Below are 21,064 nucleotides of genomic sequence, written 5' to 3'. Positions count from 1 at the left end.
CGTTAACTTCCACTTTGTTGGGTCGCACTCTGTGTTTCTGGTGATTACGAAGTGCTGAGAACTAAAAGTGGTGACACTGTTTTTTGGTTATGCATCGGCCACCTAGTGAAAGTGCCTCTAACTGTATTGTCTTCTTGGACAAATATTTACACTGGGTTAATGAAAATAACTGTAGGTTAACTTTAGGTTTTTGATATTGCAATTGAGTCTAAATTGCAAAATAATCTGTGAACACGCCTCGCTTGGAGTGGTTTTTCAAATGTGGTTACTACCTTTACATGTATTCAGAATGTTGTATCCAGGTCAATTGATTTCTTTATCGCTAATGTACATGAATCCAGCCTTCTCTCCAGCGTGGAAATGCTTCGGTTAGCGACCGCCTTCCTATGTTTCTATGCCAAATAAATATTTGCACACAAACCAAACAACGAAATGTTCATATAAATGTACGCTGCATTAATGTACGGAGTTTCGACAAATTTAGACGAGACTTATCGGCAACTGACTGGCGTGACTTCTGTTCCATCACAGATGCTGAAGAAGCTCCCTTTTTGTTTTGTGCACCAAATTTCAAACTGGCTGTAATATTTCCTTTCCATTTAGGAGCCGGAAATGTACGCGCAAAGGTAAAAAGCCATGGGTGACAAAGAAGTGCTTAAAGGAAATGCGTATCAAACACAGTTCGTATTAGCGCCTTGTTTAGACTAAGAACTAGAAAGTACTAAATTTAATTAAAACTTAGCGAAATAAAGTGAATAGCCTGTTACGCTGCGACAAGAGACAGTGTAAAGATAATCTAGGGGAGAGTAACGTAGTTCAGCAATCCGATTTAGAAGCGACGCAACCACGTCTTAAATCGTAATAACTGCGCTTCAGTTAAGATCACTGTGATCACTCAGAATGGAATGCGTCTATCAGGTGCAGATTTGGCAAATTCATTTAATATATTTCTTTGTTAGTTGCCAGTGACACAAATTACCTTGACTCGTCACGTTATTTAAAAGAACGACCTTAACCTGCCTTAATCTACTGCTTTTTTTGGCCCCCAAAACAGCGAATGAAATGTACACTTTGTTCCCTTGCCTCAAAACAGGCGCGTTACTCGTCGAAATATAGCCAAAATGTGTTGGGCCACCGCAGCGAGGGCAACCGCGCTTTCGAAGTTCTAAAAACTGATATTGATATTACTTACAGTTGGCTACACTCCTCTCAACATGCCGCAGTTGTATTCTTTACTATACCGCTGAAAACGCTATGCCGAAGAAAGCGCTCTACCAACTCAAAATGCCCATTTCAAAAACAGTGTAAACTCTTAGGTGAAACACCCTGTATGTAAGTCATTTAGTTCCTATTGATGTACGCTGACGATAGCACTATACTCTTAAGTGCAGCTGATTCATATGAATTATTTTCCAAAGAGAATGGTGCCCTCATGCCATTAGCATCATGGATTAAAGCGAATTCTCTTATTATCAATCCTAATAAAACTAAGGGTGTCCTGTTCACGCCCTAGAACCGCAAAGTAGGCACATGATGTTCACAAGTGCTAAATAATTCGAATATGTTCCTTATAGTGTCAAATGTAAGGGGGCATTGTTTGAACAGTGTATGTCATGCAACGAGCATACAGATTTTGTCACCTCTAAAGTCTTAAGTGTTACTGGTGCGCTACAACTTGTTTACCAAGAAGCGTCAGCCTCTTACAATAAAAACTTTAATTCTGTAATTTCTGTAAAATATACATTACCGTCATTTGGTGTGAGGTACTATCAAAAACACGGCTTTTATTAAACTGTATACATTAAAGAAAACGACAGTTCGAACAGAAATGAATGTCTCATATGGCAACCACAGAGACCCTATTTTACAGAACTTGATCAAAAGTGTGTCTCTGAAATTTATAGAAGGGCATGTTCAGATAAGAACGGAAATCGAGGTCCCATGACCATTTTTTGTTTTCAATTATATTTTTATATGTGATGGGTAAATGTGTCCACACAAAGGAATGTACCTTAGTTTTGCATGGAACTTCATGGTTTTCTCCGAAAAAAATCGTATGTCACAAGAGGTGGAGAATGTCGTTTTTGCCACTTCGCAAAGTTGCAAGTTTGGAGCATCACTGTATGCACAATAAATTGTTTCCGCGCATAACTATTTTTTCATTACTTTATTACAACTTGCACTATACGAGGAAAATAAAAAACGTTTTCTTGCTGTGTCAGTCTTCTGAGTAAAAAATCGCAAACTTCGCTTCCGGAGCCCTGCGGTGCCAAAAAGGCACTTATCAGGGCAGCCTTAGGGCAAGATGCGTAAAGATCTCCCGACTGAATCTTTTTGTCTGTATTTTTCAGCTACATTTAATCACTTCAGGCAAGTTTTGTAGCTCTACACAAGACCTATATTTTTCAATATGGCCTCAAAATTGGCAGAAGTTCAAAAACGTGAAAAAAGTGACAACTTTGACTTGAATTTAAAAAAAAAAATATCATCGATATTTATTAAAATTTGCCCTAATAATACTCAATACCTCATAATTTTAAGGCATTAAGAAAGTACTGCATTATATTGTTTTAAAGTATGAAAATAAGTACAAAACGGATTCATGATTTCAATCCCTACGACTGCTCAGTATTCCCTCCTAGGATGCGCTATCGTCAGAAGCTGGTTTTAGTATTGGTATTTTGTAAGTAAATTTTAAAAGGTACAGTTGCAGAGTTCATAAGTGTAATTTGTAAACATTTTTTTCTATTACAATCAAAGGTCTAAAGCTCCTATTCGCTTTCGTACTGTTCTAACGGTGGGACCTAAATTACCGTAAGCATATTTCAGCACGTTATTTTGGAGTGACGTGTGTGTAGGGGTAGTTTATGCAAACAAATAATGCACCCGTCGCACTCTCAAGGTGACTTTAACTGCTACCGCCGCTCCAGGGATGAACCGCGCCTGGCAGCCGCTCCTATAGCTATATAACGCCCGGCGCGACCCTGAAATTCTCAGCATCATGTGTGCCGCCGCCGCACCGAGGCTTTACCCGCCGCTATCATCTTTTCATCGCAGCGCACCGAACGCCTAGCAGTTATGCCTCAGCCTTCGACCTTCGACCGAGATAACCCTTGTGAGCGGATGTTGTTCGGATCTCGAGTTTTGTGTGTCGTTTTCCAGGCCTGGTAGACCCGGTGGGGTCGTTTTCTGTACTCACGTGTTTTCTCTGCGCTGGAGCAATCCCTCGACAAGCATACTTGGTATCTCAGTCTCAGCTCGTACGCCAGACCGAAAGAACATCAGTGTCGACGGTAGCCAGCCTTTGTTAAAAATCTATTCATCTGTCCATCTCCTTTTTTTTTTGGAAAAGCAGCTCTGGGCCCTGCATCCGTCACCTGCTCTTCTGTCTCGCGATAATCTCCGGAAGCGGTGAGCTTTTGCAATCAGGAAGAGATTTCCGCGGCGAACGTTTTGTGCGGACTACTCAAAAAGGCACAAACAGAGAATTGAAAAAGGACGTAATTTTCCCAGTGTAAAGACACTCAATGTCGCTGCTCTCAAAAAAGTCCTACTTCCCGAAGAAGCTCTCCGAGTACGAGAAAGTGACTTCATCTGTCAGAATTGTTACCGTCGGTTCAAGGAAGACATAGACAATATGCAGGCAGAGTCATCCGAAACATTAGAAGAATTCCGGCCTGGGGAAGAAATCGTAGAAAATTTAAATTCAAGTGTCAGCCTTACCTCCGAAATCTCGCGCCTAAAGCCACTGAGCGCTCTAAAAAAACGCCTCAGACTTTCCTATGCAAAGCGAAAGCAGGAAGAGGTGGCAAGAGCTATGGTGACGAAAATCCGATCGGGGATACAGGCAGCATACAATGTCCCAGAGACTTCGCGTGCGTCAGAAGAAAAGTGAGCGCAATGCAGCAGCTGGGAAGACAACCTACATGTGCCTACAATAGGTGTACGTCCTTTCAAGAGCGTTGCCAGCTGCTGACACTGCTACCACGCAACCTAACTGTGATATATGTGCGGGAAGTTATTCCATAGGCAACGAGGTACGTTATCCAAAAATCGAATAAGATGGTGGATGAAGAAGGGGTATGGTCAACACAGGAGAGATATGCAAGATGTAAACTACAACAGGAAGACATCACTACCGTTTTAGAATATTACACCATGGATGAACTCGATTGCTCTAGACAGACTCCGAACAAGAAGGACGTTGTGAGAATTGAAAAGGAGGGAGAGAAAGAATGGATACCTAAACGCTTTATGACGCGGTCCTTGCGAGAAGCATTCCGCCTCTACAAGCAAGCTCACCCTGCCTCCCAGGTTGGCCTCACAAAATTCATATCCTTGCGTCCTAAGTGGGTGAAATGCTCGCCGCAGTGACAAGTGTGTGTTTCTGTGTGCTGTGCAAACTTTCAGTTCTGCCTCGTGGGACTGCAGAACGCGTCCGGAAGGTCGCTTTCTCCCGAAGATATGCAGAGCCTCTGCGTATGCCAGGAACCTACTGCGTCGTGTTTCCTTAGGAATTGTGAGCACTGTCCACAAGATGGCATTTTCACTTCGGAAAATTTTGAAATGAGCAGCGAGGACGAGGTGTTGATTGCTTCATGGGAATACGGTGAGCTCGTTAAAAAGACTCTGACCGCTTCATCATTTATGAGAGAATTTCTAAGAATGACCATGAAATGGATTCCCCACAACTATATTAGATCTGTGCAAGCAAGAGCAATACATGAAGAAAAACACAGCTGCAAGAGAGGTGCAATTGTTTTGCATTTTGATTTCGCCGAAAACTGGACAGTTGTGCTTCCAGACGCAGTACAAGCGTACCATTGGCAGAAAAAGCAGGTGACCGTGTTTACCTGCGTTGTCACGTCAAGAAAATCGACTCGGAACTACGCCTTTATTTCCGACGAGATGTCTCATGATTCAGCTCATGCATGCTTGGCTCTGTCAAAAATCAAAGCACACCTCGAAGACAACGCGCCAATCTACACCAAGATAACATATGTGAGCAACGGGGCTCCCGCTCACTTCAAGAATAAATATCAGTTTCATGAGCTACAACGCAGTGAAAGTCAAGAGTCGAAATGGATGTTTTCGGCCACTGGACACGGCAAAAATGCTTGCGACGGCGTTGGTGGGCTTGTCAAACATCGAGCATCCCACCACAACTTGCGGAAGCCTGCAAGTGAGGTCATACAAACAGCCAGCGGCTTCGTAGACGCAATTCAAGGAACGCTAAAGAACATCACCATTCTGGAGCTCCCACAGAGGGAGCTTGCAGACTTTCGCGAAACGAAGAAGGAAGAATGGAAAATGGCAAAGAAAGTGCCTGGAGTTCAGACGCTCCATATGTGGAAGTACGTTCAAACAAATAAAGGCAGTGCATCCTACGTGGCCTCCATCGCTGCTTCGGAATGGAAGAGACTGTGATCTGGTTTGTGCTTCGTGCTGGACAATATACTGTGCGCATACCGACTTCAACTGCTGCCGTTAATTTCTTGTTACGGTTTTCTGAATTGCAATCTGCATATAAAGCGGCATCCCATTTGTAAATTGCGTTCCTATTAAAACTCCTCCTGATTAAAAATCTTGCAGATAAATTGTTCCTCTCAGAAGACGACGTTCTGTCACCTGATATTGCCCTGTAGAACCTTTGAACACAGAAGTAAACAGATGCAGGTACGGAAACGTCGGCTTCAGAAACACATTAATATAAATATTCATATATAAAGATTTTTCTAAGAACCGACAAATGATCTAATATTTTAAAAAAATCGGTTACATACGAATGTATCTTACGACCATAAATTAGAGAATACAAAAAAAAAACGTTTGACCGCCAGCAGCCAGTTCATCAGGTGAAATAGCGAATTTATTCCCATTTTGACGCATTAAGAACGCCGCTAACAAGCGAGTAGAAGCTGTACAAACATTCAGGATGGTTGGCATATTGTGGTAAATGAAATGTCACCACATGCAGTGAGTGCTAAATCATATTTCTGACAGTTACTATTTCTAAGAGGCAGTAATAAGCAATTCTAGGTAACAAAAACATGAACTCAGTTTTGTATTTATTTTTATACTTTAAAACAAAATATTGCAACACTATTTTGGTGCCTTAAAATTATCGAGTATTGAGTATTATTAGGGCAAATTTTAATAAATATCGATGATGATGTTTTGTTTTTTTAATTCATGTCAAATGTGTCACTTTTTTCACGTTTTTGAACTTCTGCCAATTTTGAGGCCATATTGAAAAATATAGGTCGTGTGTAGAGCTACAAAACTTGCCTGTAGTGATTAAAAGTAGCTGAAAAATACAGAGAAAAAGATTCAGTCGGGAGATCTTTACGCATCTTGCCCTAAGGCTGCCCTGAAAAGTGCCTTTTTGGCACCGCAGGGCTCCGGAAGCGAAGTTTGCGATTTTTTACTGAGAAGACTGACGCAGCAAGAAAACGTTTTTTATTTTCCTCGCATAGTGCAAGTTGTATTAAAGTAATGAAAAAATAGTTATGCGCGGAAACAATTTATTGTGCATACAGTGATGCTCCAAACTTGCAACTTTGCGAAGTGGCAAAAACGACATTCTCCACCTCTTGTGACATACGATTTTTTTCCGAGAAAACCATGAAGTTCCTTGCAAAACTAAGGTTCATTCCTTTGTGTGGACACATTTACCCATCACATATAAAAATATAATTGAAAACAAAAAATGGTCATGGGACCTCGATTACCGTTCTTATCTGAACATGCCCAGAACAACTTTAATCAAGCGTTAAGAGGTAGCTATTAAAAGGACTGACATTGCGCTTTGCAGTATCGCAAATTTATCTCCTAAAGTATGCTCACGCATTAGTGTCCAACTTTAACAGTGCGAAACTACGCGCCTGCGCACTATGGGCAGCAAATGCTGAAGCATCTCCCTTTGTTTTCTTGAATTAACTTTTGTTTTGTAATTTGTCAGCTATATAAAATTGTGTGATCTTGCATTACATTCGTGTACCTGTGCTTGTTGTATGTCGACATGTACACGGGGCAGCGGACCCCGCCAAGTGCATCTTGAGGCTTTCTGTCTGCGGCTCCTCAACACCGTTGATGTTGAAAATAAACTGGCTGATTAGAATTAAAAAAGGTTGGAATAGCGCGACGGGAATTAATATAGTCGATAGTTGTTTTGAGGCGGAATTTGTGTGAGGATTTCTCGCGTCCAAAGTGAGAAGAGTGCAAATCTCCGTATAACCCACGTGCAGACGCACGGTCAAGCACGCCCGCGTACAGGCTGTTCCAGGAAATCACGCCAGTAATTTGGCAGTAACTTTAAAAAAAGAACGACAGACAGCCAACTTTAGTTGGGCGTTTTCTTCTTTGAAATTTGCGTTAGTGACCAGGTATGACGCATTGAGTGTGTTTTGGTCACAAAAGGCACGAGGAAATGAGGCATGCAAAACGTAATATAACCGCTCATACGCCGTTTATTGCCTATGCAGGTCTTGAAGCAGGTTGGTCAAGCGGTAGTAGCGAATTAAAAGTACGTTGAAGAATTACACCGCAGTTTTTTTTTTTCGTGCGTCACGTGATCGAACACTCCAAACGCGTCACAGCTACCGGTCGGCTGATGAAACCGAAACTGAAGCATCTTTAAGAAATTTTATTCTAACCGCTTTGAGGTCGTAGGTGAGTGCCACGTGGAGAACCATGTATTCTGATGTCTAACGCGTCAAGTGAAGGAATACATGCAATTAAAATTATGTGCCTATAATTCATTAAAGCATAAACAGGGCCTTTTCAACATGGTAGTACCGCTGGGGACGGACGTCTGAAAAGTAAATCGTGCTAACTTATGAACAGCTTAATTACTACCAAAGAAATTATAAACTACTGCGCTCCTTGTTGCAATTAGGGTTACGCAACTGGTAGTGTTACCGGCATCACTTCTCAGAACATGGAAAACGCTCGTTATTCGGGCTCTTTGCCCCATTGAATTGTCGCGTTCTCGCGCATCCTTCCAAAACCGCGCGGTTCTGGATTCGCTCGCTGGCGGCGGACGTGAAACGGTCTCTCCCGACTTGGCTGGGTTGCTCAGGCAGCGAGCAACGACCCAGGCAGGCCATGGAAAGTCACGTGACATGCTATCGGCGGTCGGAGCATTTTCATTGCCCGCTGCGATTGTAGGTGCTGAACAGATGCCGTCATTTGACCCCCCCCCCCCCCCCCCTCGGCTAAAGACAGTGCATGCACTCACGCCGAGGCACCAGTGTGGCGACCAGCAGGCAGAAGAGGGCGCTCGAGGCGCAGTGCAGGAGTGTGCCCAGCAGCAGCAGGACCACGTTGGCGTGGGGCAGCAGCGCGTGCGTCTTGGTCAGCGTCAGCACGGGCAGTGCGCCCGCTAGCAGCATGATGAAGGACCAGCAGAAGCCGCCCAGCCACCAGAGGAAGTCGGACAAACCGTTGGCCACCATCAGCTCCTGGGGGCGACGGCGGTACGCGCTTGGTGGCACCTCGCAACAGGAGCGCGAACCGGTTGGACTGATTATCAACCCCAGTATGTAAGACTCCTCCGTGCGCATTGCACAGTGCGCGTTTTCAACTTCCAGCAGCTTTCAAGACTTCGGCGTTGCACAGAGGTAAGTCATATGAATGAATAAATGCAGAAGAGCTAGTTTTGTTCATTAATGTGCGCTTCTCGGCCGAGGATGCTTTAGAGAGAATTGACCGGTTAAAAACCACGAGCACACTTTTTTTTCAAGTGTACCGCATGTGAGAAGCTGCGCCCAAGCACCGCAGACCCGCGGGCAGTATGAACGCTTTTGCTGCGTCAGTGGAGAAACGACATAGTGGGAGGCGAGAACAAAGCATAGGAGCCATAAAATTAAGTACGCAGCCAATTGTAGGGGCCATTGATATTCCCGCTTTTGAGCCAGTAATCGTACAACTGCCATTTTCCAACTCACCTTGGTTCCTGTGCAAAGTTCTGAGGTTGTTTTCTTGACCAGGAAAGGCTGCATCATGCAAAGGCTGACCAGGCAAGGAAACACGCGGAACATGATCCTGAGGTACTCTGCGTCCGATCGCAGATGGGACTGCGATTCCACGTCGACAGTGACTGGCTGGCCGCCGCCGTTCTGAAGGAAAGAAGGGGAATGACGTTGCAAGCCATCAATGTCAGATATGGCAGTGCACCTTTCCTATCGCAGGTCTTAAGAACCAGCCGCGAAAAGCCTCATAAGGCGCGAGAGAGGTGTGCATCACAGCGTCGTTGCAGGCAGTGCTAAATTCAATCCATGCAATGTACTCAAGCGTTCCGCGCACCTAATATCTCCGCTCAGTCGTGCGATAGTGTGCCCAGTGCTCCGGCTACATCCACCTCACTAAACTCGCGCAGTGTGACATGGATGGATGGATGGATGAATGGAAGGTAGGTAGGAGCGTCTCCTTTGAAACGGGGTGATGGCAGTTAACATTCGCCACTTTCTTTAGATACGTCTTCCTACACTTTTAACCTTATGTCACCTCTCTGCTTTTGAGCCACCAATCTTCCAATCGCTTTTTGCTAAATTCCGCCGCAGATTTATTTACATGACCACAGTTATCTCTAAGCCCTAGGCCCTCAGGAAGAGTGACTGTGCCTGCGTCGACATCGGTATGAATACCATCACATTTTAAAGCGAAAGCTTTTCTTGCCGCAAACTTGCGATTTCGCTGTGGCGGTGCTCCGAGGAGGCACATGACGTCACAACGCACGCCTCGCCACGGATATTAAAGCGAAAGCTTTACTGGCCGCGAACTTGCGATTTCGCCGTGGCGGTACTCCGAGGAGGCACATGACGTAACAACGGTCGCCTCGCCGAGGATATTTCTCGCTCTCTCTCTCTCGCTCTTCCTCCGCTGCAAAGCGCCGCGCCTTTCCTAAAAATCCAACTAAATTTTCAGTTTTTTCTTCTTTTCCTCCATCCTTTATCCCTTGCTTTACGGCACGGTACGGGTGTCCGCTGAGATATGTGAGCCGGTTACTGTGCCATTTCCTTCCCTCAAAATTCAAACAAAACAAGTGAACCGACGGAGCTCATAGAGTTCATTGGCGTTGGCAACTCTGCAAAGGCCGTTCATTATCACGAAAAGAAAGGCGCACAACCGGCTCCGTGGGTCAGTGCAAACCTCGATTTCGCTTTCATATATGTGGCGTTGGTGTCCAACTGCAAAAATGTGCTTTGATTGCGTTCCGCACAGTGGACTGGCAGCACGCCCTCCCCGCCACCCTGGGAGGTGGCATGTAGTGAATAGTTGTGATGACCCCCATAATGCGCAGGTCCACACGGGACGGAGAGGCAAAGAGACACCGTATGGCTCAGTTTAAACAAACAGGTATATTCAATAATTACACATGATTAAGGTTATACATCAGAGGCTGGGGCGTCCGAGCTTACGTGCCGACGACTTCATGGGGGCGATGGAGTGGCTCCGGAGTTGGGCTCGAGCGGTTGCTGGCAGAAGCTGCACGCCGTCGGGCTTCGGCACTGAAGGCCCTCTTGGCGAACGATGTCGTCCTCAGCGTGTATGCAGTAGAATTTCAATAGTCGTCCGTTTCTTCGAGGATGGTTCACAAACCCTTCCTCTAGTGTCGTTCGGCTTGGAAGATGAACAGGAGGCGAGCTTGTAGATGATGACAGCAGAGCATAATTTTACAACATACATATACAGGGAGTTAAACTGGAAAAAGCAGAACTGAATTTACAAAAGAACAAACTTTGCACTACTTTACTCATCGACCGGGCAGGTTAGTGCCTAAGTAGCATCACATTACATGCTAAGCATGGAGCCCCAGCTCAGACTGGACTGCATCCGTTTACATGTGCTTTTAAGCACTTGATTAACAAAGGACTAAGGGCGGTCATTTCCAGTGGCCCGCCCAAAGCATCAATTCTCCAATCCAAAATAACATGCGAGATGGGGACCACCCCTTGGGTTGGGCTTAGCCTCGAACCCAGAGTCTGTTAACAATACAAACTAAATAAACAACAAAAACGCCACCACTCTCTCTCAAGTGAGAGTATACACAGGCTCTCTCTTCGGAGCTAATTCACTAGCGCCTGTCTTTCCACATTCTTGGCGAGTACTGCCTGTCTGTCTGACAGGTGTCCGTCACGGCCCTTCTGGGAAGCTGTGGGTGCCTTCCCGGCGATAGCCCACGACAAAGGGGGAGGAGGGAAAGAATGTTGTCTTCGCGGTAGCGCATAGCGTCGGCTGTGGTACGGCGCGCTCTGGCCCCCTGACAGCTCCCTTGTCCTGGAATGTGCCCGGAAATTGGGGAGGATAAAGCCTGTTTCCCCGGGGCGGCGGCGGGTCCGGTTGTTCTGGTCGTCACTCAAAGAGCATGGCTGGGTAATTGATGATGCCGCTGTCACGGGTCTCCGTCTACGCCGCGCCGTCGAACGTGGATCCACGTAGCACACACGGAATGTCACACTCGCTCACCCTCCAGAAGAATGTTCTCCGAACATTTGAGTCCACGCAGCTCCCCTTGTCTTTCTGAATCGCCTCGCACAGTGCGTCCGACAAAACACTTTTCGCTGCACTCAACACCACTGCACAACACCATATGCCTCCGCTGTCATAACTGGCGTCTCCAGGGGCAGCACTGATCTTCTTTTACAGATAAACATGAAACTCAGCACCCAAGCCTCTCCTTTCTAGTCCAAACTGGACGAAATAAATTTACCACAGTTACAAAGGAGCTCCCACTTCTAGCACGATCACGGCAGAGACAAAAATATAGATAACGAAAGGAAGTAGGGCAGGTTCTGCATGCGCTCCGCATGCTCTCCTGTGAAGGTGTTACTTAATGACAGAAAGGTTTAACTATCAACTCCGATAACTTAACACATAAGCACATAGCAATGTTATGAGCTGCGGCATTACACAATTCTAACCAGTTCACAGCTCCGCTCTGTTTACGCCATTAGTCCGACTTAGCTTTCCGATTTCGCAGCGGATATCGGCCTTCATGAGTCATACTAAGTAAGTCTGTGCCCCTTTGTCTGCTTTGGGACTCGCGAGGGCTCGTGGCAGGAGCCTCTCCTGGCGTTATCTGCGCGGCAACCTCGCGCGCTTCTTCTTCTAGCAATGCATGAAGTAAATCCGGTGGCATTCCGGCCGTCACCTCGGGCGCCTGCCGAACAAATGCAGGAGAGGGTGTTTCTTGCGAACTATCTGCGCGCTCCGCTTCACTTCTGTCCCCATCAAAATCCGCGCTTTCCCTTTCCTCATTTCGTGAATACTGAACCGGTGCCGACTTGAGGCGATTTGCGTGTATCCTTATCAAACGCCAGTTCACGTCTCGGACTCTGAAGTTTACCGGAGAAAGCTTCTCGACAACCTCGCACGGTCCTCTCCACTTCGTCTGGAACTTACGAGCTAGCCCAATCTGCCTTTGGCAGTTTTCAATGTACACGCTGTCCCCCACATCAAACGGCGCGTCTCTAGCACTGCGATCGTGCACCTCCTTCCTGCGCTTCGCCGCTTTCTTTAAGGTCTCCTTTGCGATGTCCCTCGCCACTTGCAAGCGCGATTCTAGCTTAACCTTATAGTCGTCCAGTGAAGCGTATGGGACACGACGGGGGCCCTCTGGCACTTCACTAGGCTGGTCCGGGTCTCGGCCGTAGAGAAGAAAGAATGGCGATTCGCCCGTGCTCTCGTGTGCTGCGGAATTGTAGGCAAACATTGCATACGGGAGCCACAAGTCCCAGTCCCGCTGGTCGCGCGAAACAAAATGCGACAGTAACCCGGCCACGGTTTGGTTCAGTCGCTCCACCGCGCCGTTGCAAGCCGGATGGTACGGTGTTGTCTGCTTCTTAGCGATCTTAAGCAGCTCGCAAACTCTCCTCATTAGCTGCGACACGAAGTTCGTTCCCCGATCTGTCAAGAGTTGCCTCGGGGGTCCATGTCGGAGCACGATCTGTTCGACAAATGCTCTTGCAACCGTGTCTGCCTTCTGATCTGGGAGTGCTACCGCTTCCGCGTATTTTGAAAGGTGATCGACAAATACTAAAATGTACTTGTTTCCGGAAGTGGTCGTGGGCAATGGGCCCATTATGTCCATACCTGTCCGCTCGAAGGGAGCCGAAACCTCAGGGAACGGCTGAATTGGAGCTGGTCTTCGTCCCTTGGGTGTTTTTCTTTCGAGACAGGAATGACACTTAGCACAGTAGTCTCTAACATCCTGTCGCATGCCACTCCAAAAGTACAAACGCTCCACACGCCTGCGTGTCTTCGCTACGCCAAAATGACCGGCGCATGGCGCATCGTGAAACGCGCGAAGAACCCTTTCTGTCCACGACCGAGGTATGACGACTCTCTCCCAAGCGGTTTTCTCTGGTCTCCCTTTCCTGGTTGGCCTCGTGCGCCGACACAGGGTGCCGTCTTTGCCAATGAAATAACCTAGCTGTTCGGGGTGAGACGGTGCGTCCTCTAAGCTTTCGATTATTCGCTTCAGGTCCGGATCTTTGCACTGCTCTGTGCGTAATTCGGCGGGGTCGACTACGGGGACAAACTCATCTATAGCTGCCACGGCAGCTGTGCGGCTGAGTGCATCAGCATTCAGATGTGTCTTTCCTGACTTGTGCTCAACTTCAAAGCAGTATTCCTGCAGGTGTAGATTCCATCTAGCGAGTCGCGAGCTAGGGTCCCTGACACTCATCACCCATTTCAGAGGATGGCAGTCTGTGACTAGCTTGAATTTGCGGCCGTAAAGGTAGCATCTGAAGTGCTTTACTGCCCAGACAACGGCGAGGCACTCCCTTTCCGTAGCTCCGTACTTTTGCTCTGTGGGGCTCAGCTGTCGGCTAGCAAAAGCAACGGGATGTTCTTTGCCCTCGATAACCTGAGATAGCACGGCACCAACTGCGAACTTCGACGCATCTGTGGCCATAACGAAGGGCAAATTAAAATCCGGGTGGCGCAACAGCGGTGCACTCATTAGCTTCCTTTTCAGGGCCCCAAAAGCATCCTCCGCGTTTTCGTCCCAGCGAAAGGCGACATTTTTGGCTGTTAAGGCGGTGAGCGGCTTAGCGAGCTTGGCGAACTCCTCTATGTGCCTTCGGTAGTAACCGATCAGGCCGAGAAACTGCCGGACCTGGCGGACGCTAGTCGGGGATGGAAAATCCGAGACACACCTTAGTTTCTCAGGGTCCGGTCGCACGCCGTCAGCTGAAACAACGTGCCCGAGGTATTTCACCTCGTTTTTGAGGAATTGGCACTTAGAGGGCTTCAGCTTGAGACCCGCTGCTCTTAGTCGCACCAAAACCTGCTCAATATCGCGCAAATGGTTATCAAAACTGTCACTGTATATGATAATGTCATCCATATACACGAAGCACAGCCTCCCCAGAAGACCTGCCAAGATAACATCAGCGGTTCTCTGCCAGACAGCAGGGCTGTTGGCCAGACCCATCGGCATTCTTTTCCATTCATAGGGAGGGCGTGTTGAATGCCGTTTTCTCGGCATCTGCCGGATCCATTGCTATCTGCCAGAATCCCGCCGCCATGTCCACTACCGTGAAGTACCTGGCAGAGCCCAGCTGAGAAAGCGTCTCCTGTATATTGGGGATGGGGTATGGATCGATGCGAGTTACGGCATTTAGTTTGCGGTAGTCCACTACCAATCGATACGAGCCATCTGGCTTTTCCACCAATAGTGCTGGTGCTCCCCAGGGTGACTTTGAGTGTTCGACAATGCCGCGATCAATCAGGTCCTGGACCTGCCGCTCCATCTCCTCACGTTGGGAGTAAGGAATCCTGTACGCACGCTGGTAAACGGGCGATGAAGTGCCGGTTTCTATCCTGTGCTTTATAACGCCACAGCGGCCCAAATCCAGGTTGGACGCGGCGAATACCTCCGAGTAGTCGTTCAGCAAACCAGCCAGAGCCTCCCTCTCCCTGGATTTTACGTGAGAAAGATCGAACGACACCTTTGGAGCAGCCGAAGGACTAGCATGCTCTACAGTTGCGAGTACCGTATCGGTGGGCTCACGTTGCTCTATCGCAGAGGTGAAGAAAGCCAATGTTTTGTTCTTGGGAAGGCTCAGTGGCTGCTGGCTACAGTTAACCACCCGTAGCGGCACTCTGTGGGCGTCATTAACTGTCACGAGGCACGCGGCTGCCTTCAGGCCATTGCTGAGAGAGTCGACCGGCTCAAGCACTCCCACGGCGCCGCTCTCTACATCTGAAGGCACAAACGCGTACAAAATGTGCTCCGACCAAGGAAGGACGACCGCGTCCTCGACCAGCCGGACGGCAACCCGCGAATATACCTTCTCCAATGATCCCACTGTTTGACGGGTGTCAATATCGGTAATGCGAATCTCAGCCCCTCTCCTGTTCAAAAACGGAACTTTTGAGCCGCCCGCATTAACCTCTTCCTCAGAGAATGAGACTACTACCTTCCCTTTTCTCAAAAAATCCTGCCCTAATATACCTGACACTCCGTTTGGCAGAGACACCGTGTCCGGGCATACGTAGCAGGGGTGCTCCAATGCAATTCCGCCGAGGGAGAAGTGTAACCGGTAGAGTCCACTTATGCCAAGAGGATCCCCCGTTATGCCTACAAATTTGGTTGCCATACCACCAGACGCTTCCAACACCTCGCGGTCCCCCTTCCTTCGAAGCGTGTTAAAACTGCTCTCCTTAAGCAATGTCACCTTTGACCCCGTATCTATCAACAATTCCATGCAACAACCATTTAACTTGCAACGCACAACAGGGCATGCCTCGTCGGCCAGACAAACTACCACCACCTCATCATCTACTGCTCCCTCCCCACGCTCCTCAGGCTGGGGAGGACTAACTAGTTTTTTGTCTCGGTATCTGGAGCCCCGCTGTCGGCTTGCTTAGGGCGTGTCTCGCCTGCTTCTCTTTGTGGCTCCCCACGGCGCACGTTTTGGCAGAACCTGGCGATGTGTCCGCGACCCTGGCAAGCGAAGCATACGATTTCTTCAAGATCTCGCATAACGCGCCTGTAGCTTTGTGGCGGTCTCCGGTTTCCAGCGACTGGGCGCTGTTGAGCGCGCGCTTCAACCTGGCGTTCTACCTGCTGAGTTAGCAGCTGTTCCATGCGATCTAACCGCTCTGTCAAGAGAGCAACCTCAGGGTTGAGCACCGCTCTCTCTATGACGCGTACTCTCGCTGCGGCTGTCGTTAACGCCTCATTTCGTTCCTCATCCAATGCGGCCTCCACGGCTTGGTCGAAATTGCTCGGCTTGCGCGAGAGCACGAACCGGCGCACGGGGTCTTGCAGACCATCCACGAACAAAGCGGTCATTTCCTCTTTAAGTAGATACTCCGCGTATTTCTTCCTTAGCTGGTCTCCTTCCTCCTCCCTGCTTAACGTATCGCGTGCTAGGCGCTGAAGCCGCGACGCAAATGTTCGCACGTCCTCCCCTACCATCTGTCCGGCGTCACGGAACCTCTGTACCCGCACGTGACGTGGTTCAGTGTCGAAATGCTCAAACGCGAGCTTCTTAAATTCCGCAAATGATTTTGTGGATTTTACTTTTTCGTCTCGCAAGGCAAAATCATGAGCAGCTCCTGCCATCTTACACCTCGCCATTCCCAGCATTTGAGCATCGGACCATCCCCCCATTTTCCCAATCTCTTCTAGCATGGAAAAGAAATCGCAGATTGGAACCCCTGTCTTATCTCCCGTAAACGTCGGAATGACGCTTCCTAATGCCAGCATGCTTGCTCCGAGCGACGGCTGTGGAGTGGGAGCTCCCTCAGATACAGTCATTTTTTTTTTCAAGCCCTCCAGTGCCTCAAGCCTCTCAAATGGGGGTAAAAGTCCCACAATCAGTCCCGTGATTCCCTTTTGATTACAATTTTGAAGTCATGAATGTCACAGCATTCAGAGGACATTTGCTTTTGAGACCCCACTTCTGACACCAGTGTGATGACCCCCATAATGCGCAGTCCACACGGGACGGAGAGGCAAAGAGACACCGTATGGCTCAGTTTAAACAAACAGGTATATTCAATAATTACACATGATTAAGGTTATACATCAGAGGCTGGGGCGTCCGAGCTTACGTGCCGACGACTTCATGGGGGCGATGGAGTGGCTCCGGAGTTGGGCTCGAGCGGTTGCTGGCAGAAGCTGCACGCCGTCGGGCTTCGGCACTGAAGGCCCTCTTGGCGAACGATGTCGTCCTCAGCGTGTATGCAGTAGAATTTCAATAGTCGTCCGTTTCTTCGAGGATGGTTCACAAACCCTTCCTCTAGTGTCGTTCGGCTTGGAAGATGAACAGGAGGCGAGCTTGTAGATGATGACAGCAGAGCATAATTTTACAACATACATATACAGGGAGTTAAACTGGAAAAAGCAGAACTGAATTTACAAAAGAACAAACTTTGCACTACTTTACTCATCGACCGGGCAGGTTAGTGCCTAAGTAGCAGCACATTACATGCTAAGCATGGAGCCCCAGCTCAGACTGGACTGCATCCGTTTACATGTGCTTTTAAGCACTTGATTAACAAAGGACTAAGGGCGGTCATTTCCAGTGGCCCGCCCAAAGCATCAATTCTCCAATCCAAAATAACATGCGAGATGGGGACCACCCCTTGGGTTGGGCTTAGCCTCGAACCCAGAGTCTGTTAACTATACAAACTAAATAAACAACAAAAACGCCACCACTCTCTCTCAAGTGAGAGTATACACAGGCTCTCTCTTCGGAGCTAATTCACTAGCGCCTGTCTTTCCACATTCTTGGCGAGTACTGCCTGTCTGTCTGACAGGTGTCCGTCACGGCCCTTCTGGGAAGCTGTGGGTGCCTTCCCGGCGATAGCCCACGACAAAGGGGGAGGAGGGAAAGAATGTTGTCTTCGCGGTAGCGCATAGCGTCGGCTGTGGTACGGCGCGCTCTGGCCCGCTGACAGCTCCCTTGTCCTGGAATGTGCCCGAAAATTGGGGAGGATAAAGCCTGTTTCCCCGGGGCGGCGGCGGGTCCGGTTGTTCTGGTCGTCACTCAAAGAGCATGGCTGGGTAATTGATGATGCCGCTGTCACGGGTCTCCGTCTACGCCGCGCCGTCGAACGTGGATCCTCGTAGCACACACGGAATGTCACATAGTTGTTCGCGAGAGATTGATCACCAAATCAACGCTGCGGCCTAGTTACTGCTGCAGTGTCGCATGTCAGCAACAACTCTGTCAGCGCTAATGCATTCAGGCCACATCTGCAACTCACCACCTCCACACGTATCAAAGCACGAATGAGGCGGCCGCATATCCAGCGAGCCAGTTATGCTCTTTTCCTTTCCTAAAAGCTGTCGCCGTCCAAAACATTGTCAACGCCAATGAACACGGTGATCGCCGTCATCTTTCGATATTTGTATATCCGGGATTAGCTGGACTAATCCACATTATTTTTAGTGTAAGGTGTTCTATTGTTACTACAAATTTACAACACGCAGCACATGTGTCATCTTCGTCATGTTTCTTCTCATAGCTGCGCGTTCTAAGACATCCTGACCTAGCTTAGAAGAGTAGGGCACTGCCTCTTGAGTTATCATAAAATGTTTCTTCTTATAGCTGCGCGTTCTAAGACATACTGACCTAGCTTAGAAGAGTAGGGCACTGCCTCTTGAGTTATCATAAAACCCTTCATTCCTGACCTGCCTTTTCCAGTATCGGTATAGTTTTGCACTATGCTTCTTTTCCATTCAAGCTATTCAAGTTTTACCTTCCGTGTTTTTAACCTCTTGTTTAATTCTCTTTCGTTCTCCGTCCCCGTGTCTGACATACTTACTGGTTAGCTTCCTAGTTATTTTCCGCCAGTGTGAGGCAACGTTCTTTTTGTACAGGTATTTAAATATCTTAGCTGCCCGCCTGTTACTGTCCAATTTCCTCAGGCGTTCTTCGTATAGCATATTACTCTGAGCTTCCCATGCTTCGAACGATGCCCAGCCTATATCCCCCTGTACTGCCTTGTTTGTGGTTTTCCCGTAGGCCCCTAGTGCTAATCTTCCAATAGCTCTCTGATTTACTTCTAATCTCGACTGAACTTCTGTTGTTAAGCACAGATCCGCATTCCCGAAAGTATACGCCGGCACCATTATTCCTTTCAAAAAATCTCTCTGTACTTCATAATAGTTGTACCCCCACAATGCCCTATGTTTCATTATTCCGGCATCTCTTCGCCCTTCTGCCATGAGAGACTGTGCTTTTCGGTGTACATCAGCCGTTCGTTTACCCATACCCCGAAATATTTGTATTCGGCCACTCGTGGTATTTCATTACCATGTATTGTAAGCTCATGATCAGTTGTACCGTTGAAAATCATCACACCGGAATTTAGTTGCGCTAAAACTTAATCCTAGACTGTCTCCTGGGTCTCCACAGCAAATAACCAGAGTTTGCAGATCTTCCTGGCTATCTGCTAACAGTACAATATCGTCCGAATATATGAAACCAGGTAGTCGTTGCTCAACAACCTTCCCACCTAATCTGTACGACAGATTATAACCCAGATTGATTCCTTGTAGCCTTCTTTTCATACTTATCACATAAAGTATGAACAGTAGCGGTGATTGAGGACAACCTTGCCTTAATCCTTTGTGTACCTCGACAGTTGTACTCTTAATTCCTTCCCATGTTACTGCAGCTTAATTTTCTCGATATATTTAGCGTAGAAAATCGATTACATCTTGACCGATATAATTCATCTTTTAATATGTTCCACAGAAGTCCCCTGTTCACGTTGTCATATGCACCGCTGATGTCTAGGAAGGCTAAATACAGATCTATTTTCCGCCTTAGCTATTTATATGCCCTGGGTAAGCACGAACAGGCTATCATCCAAGCGCCTACCAGTTCTGAACCCGTTCTGAAGTTTTCTGAGTGTTCTATAACTTTATACAAATGACTGCATTTTTAAGTTCACCGCCTGCATCCTCAGCCTGTATATAACTGATGTCCTCGTAATCGGTCGGAAAGGTTTTATGTTCGTCTTAATGCCTTTCCCTTTATAAATTAATTTTACTATGTTTCCAGCTGTGCGGAATTTGCTTATTTGTTATGACTGCCTGCAATGCTTTTATCAGCGTTTCCTTGCCTCTTAGCCAAGTTCATTAATTAACTTGATTGAAATTTTTTCTATCCCTGCGGGCGTGTGTTTTCGAATATTTATTTCCACCTTTTTCAAGTTAAGATTGGTAAGTTCTAAGCAGTTTTCTATTGTGCTACCCTGTGCTGCTCCTTCATTTTGGGTGATTACCCTATCGCCTTTCCTAAATGACTCTGCTCTGACTTAGTTCAAAGCGTCATCTCCCTCTAAACATTTTCCCATTTTCCCTAATAGAGCTGCCTGTATTACAGCGCCATCTGTTAGTAGCAGATAAGGTGCAAGCCCGTCGTCGTCCGGTCATTTGTGACGTCACGGCACTTGATTCGTGACTCCGCCATCACTAAGTCGCTCGCTGCTGCGGCAAAGAGGCACAGAAATTGCCTGTGCAGTATGGTCGAAATTTGGCCAAGCTACGACCGCATGTTGATCTGGGGCTGGGCGCTCGTAAAACGGTGCCAACCGCCAGAGGCGAGAGACTACGGCGCCAGGGTCAAGAAGTGCGCGCCCGCGCAGCCGAAGCACACGGAGACCGGTAGGCAAACGCCGAAGGTGCTACTCGGAAGGTGTCACTGCATGAGCGTGCTGTTACTATTTTAGTGCTCTACCACTCATAGTGGTCACTGCCCGCATTTGGGCGTTGTTTGCCTAAAGCAGGTTTTTTGGCAGGCTACTCACCTGCCCACTGGGTGCTGGGTAACCTGGCCACCGTATCAGGCGGCAGGCCATTTAATCGTGAAATGCTGCTCGGGAAGACCAACCTGAGCCGCAACCGAACTCAAAGCAACCCAAGTCCCGTCGATGGCAGCAGATGTCATAGCGCCTGCCTGTTGTCACTGCGCCAGTGCTCACCTGCCCACCGGGGAACAGACTTGCCAAGGTGTAGCCGATGGTAACCAGGCGAGACCCTGGGCCGCCATTTAGGCGGCACCGTTCTTAAGCGCGCAGAGCAGCGGCT

The 21,064-nt window shown here is 47.8% G+C and overlaps 1 protein-coding gene across 1 annotated transcript in view; it reads right to left on the bottom strand.

Annotated features, from left to right (window-relative positions):
- The window catches only part of LOC144098170 (phospholipid-transporting ATPase ABCA1-like), a 109,430-nt gene extending 88,595 nt beyond the window's left edge, over positions 1 to 20,835 (bottom strand). The window contains exons 1-3 of the mRNA XM_077630690.1: positions 20,785 to 20,835; positions 8,949 to 9,119; positions 8,240 to 8,462 (exon numbers count right to left, since the gene is read on the bottom strand). Coding sequence (XP_077486816.1) covers positions 8,240 to 8,462; positions 8,949 to 9,119; positions 20,785 to 20,835 — 445 coding nt within the window. The remainder of the gene's footprint in view (positions 1 to 8,239; positions 8,463 to 8,948; positions 9,120 to 20,784) is intronic.
- Between the last annotated feature and the right edge of the window lie 229 nt (positions 20,836 to 21,064).

The sequence above is a fragment of the Amblyomma americanum genome, chromosome 7 (genome assembly GCF_052857255.1).
Source record: "Amblyomma americanum isolate KBUSLIRL-KWMA chromosome 7, ASM5285725v1, whole genome shotgun sequence".
In the NCBI taxonomy this organism is placed as follows: Eukaryota; Metazoa; Arthropoda; class Arachnida; order Ixodida; family Ixodidae; genus Amblyomma; species Amblyomma americanum.
The sequence above is the reverse complement of the archived record's forward strand: the minus strand, read 5'-3'. Positions and strand labels throughout refer to the sequence as shown.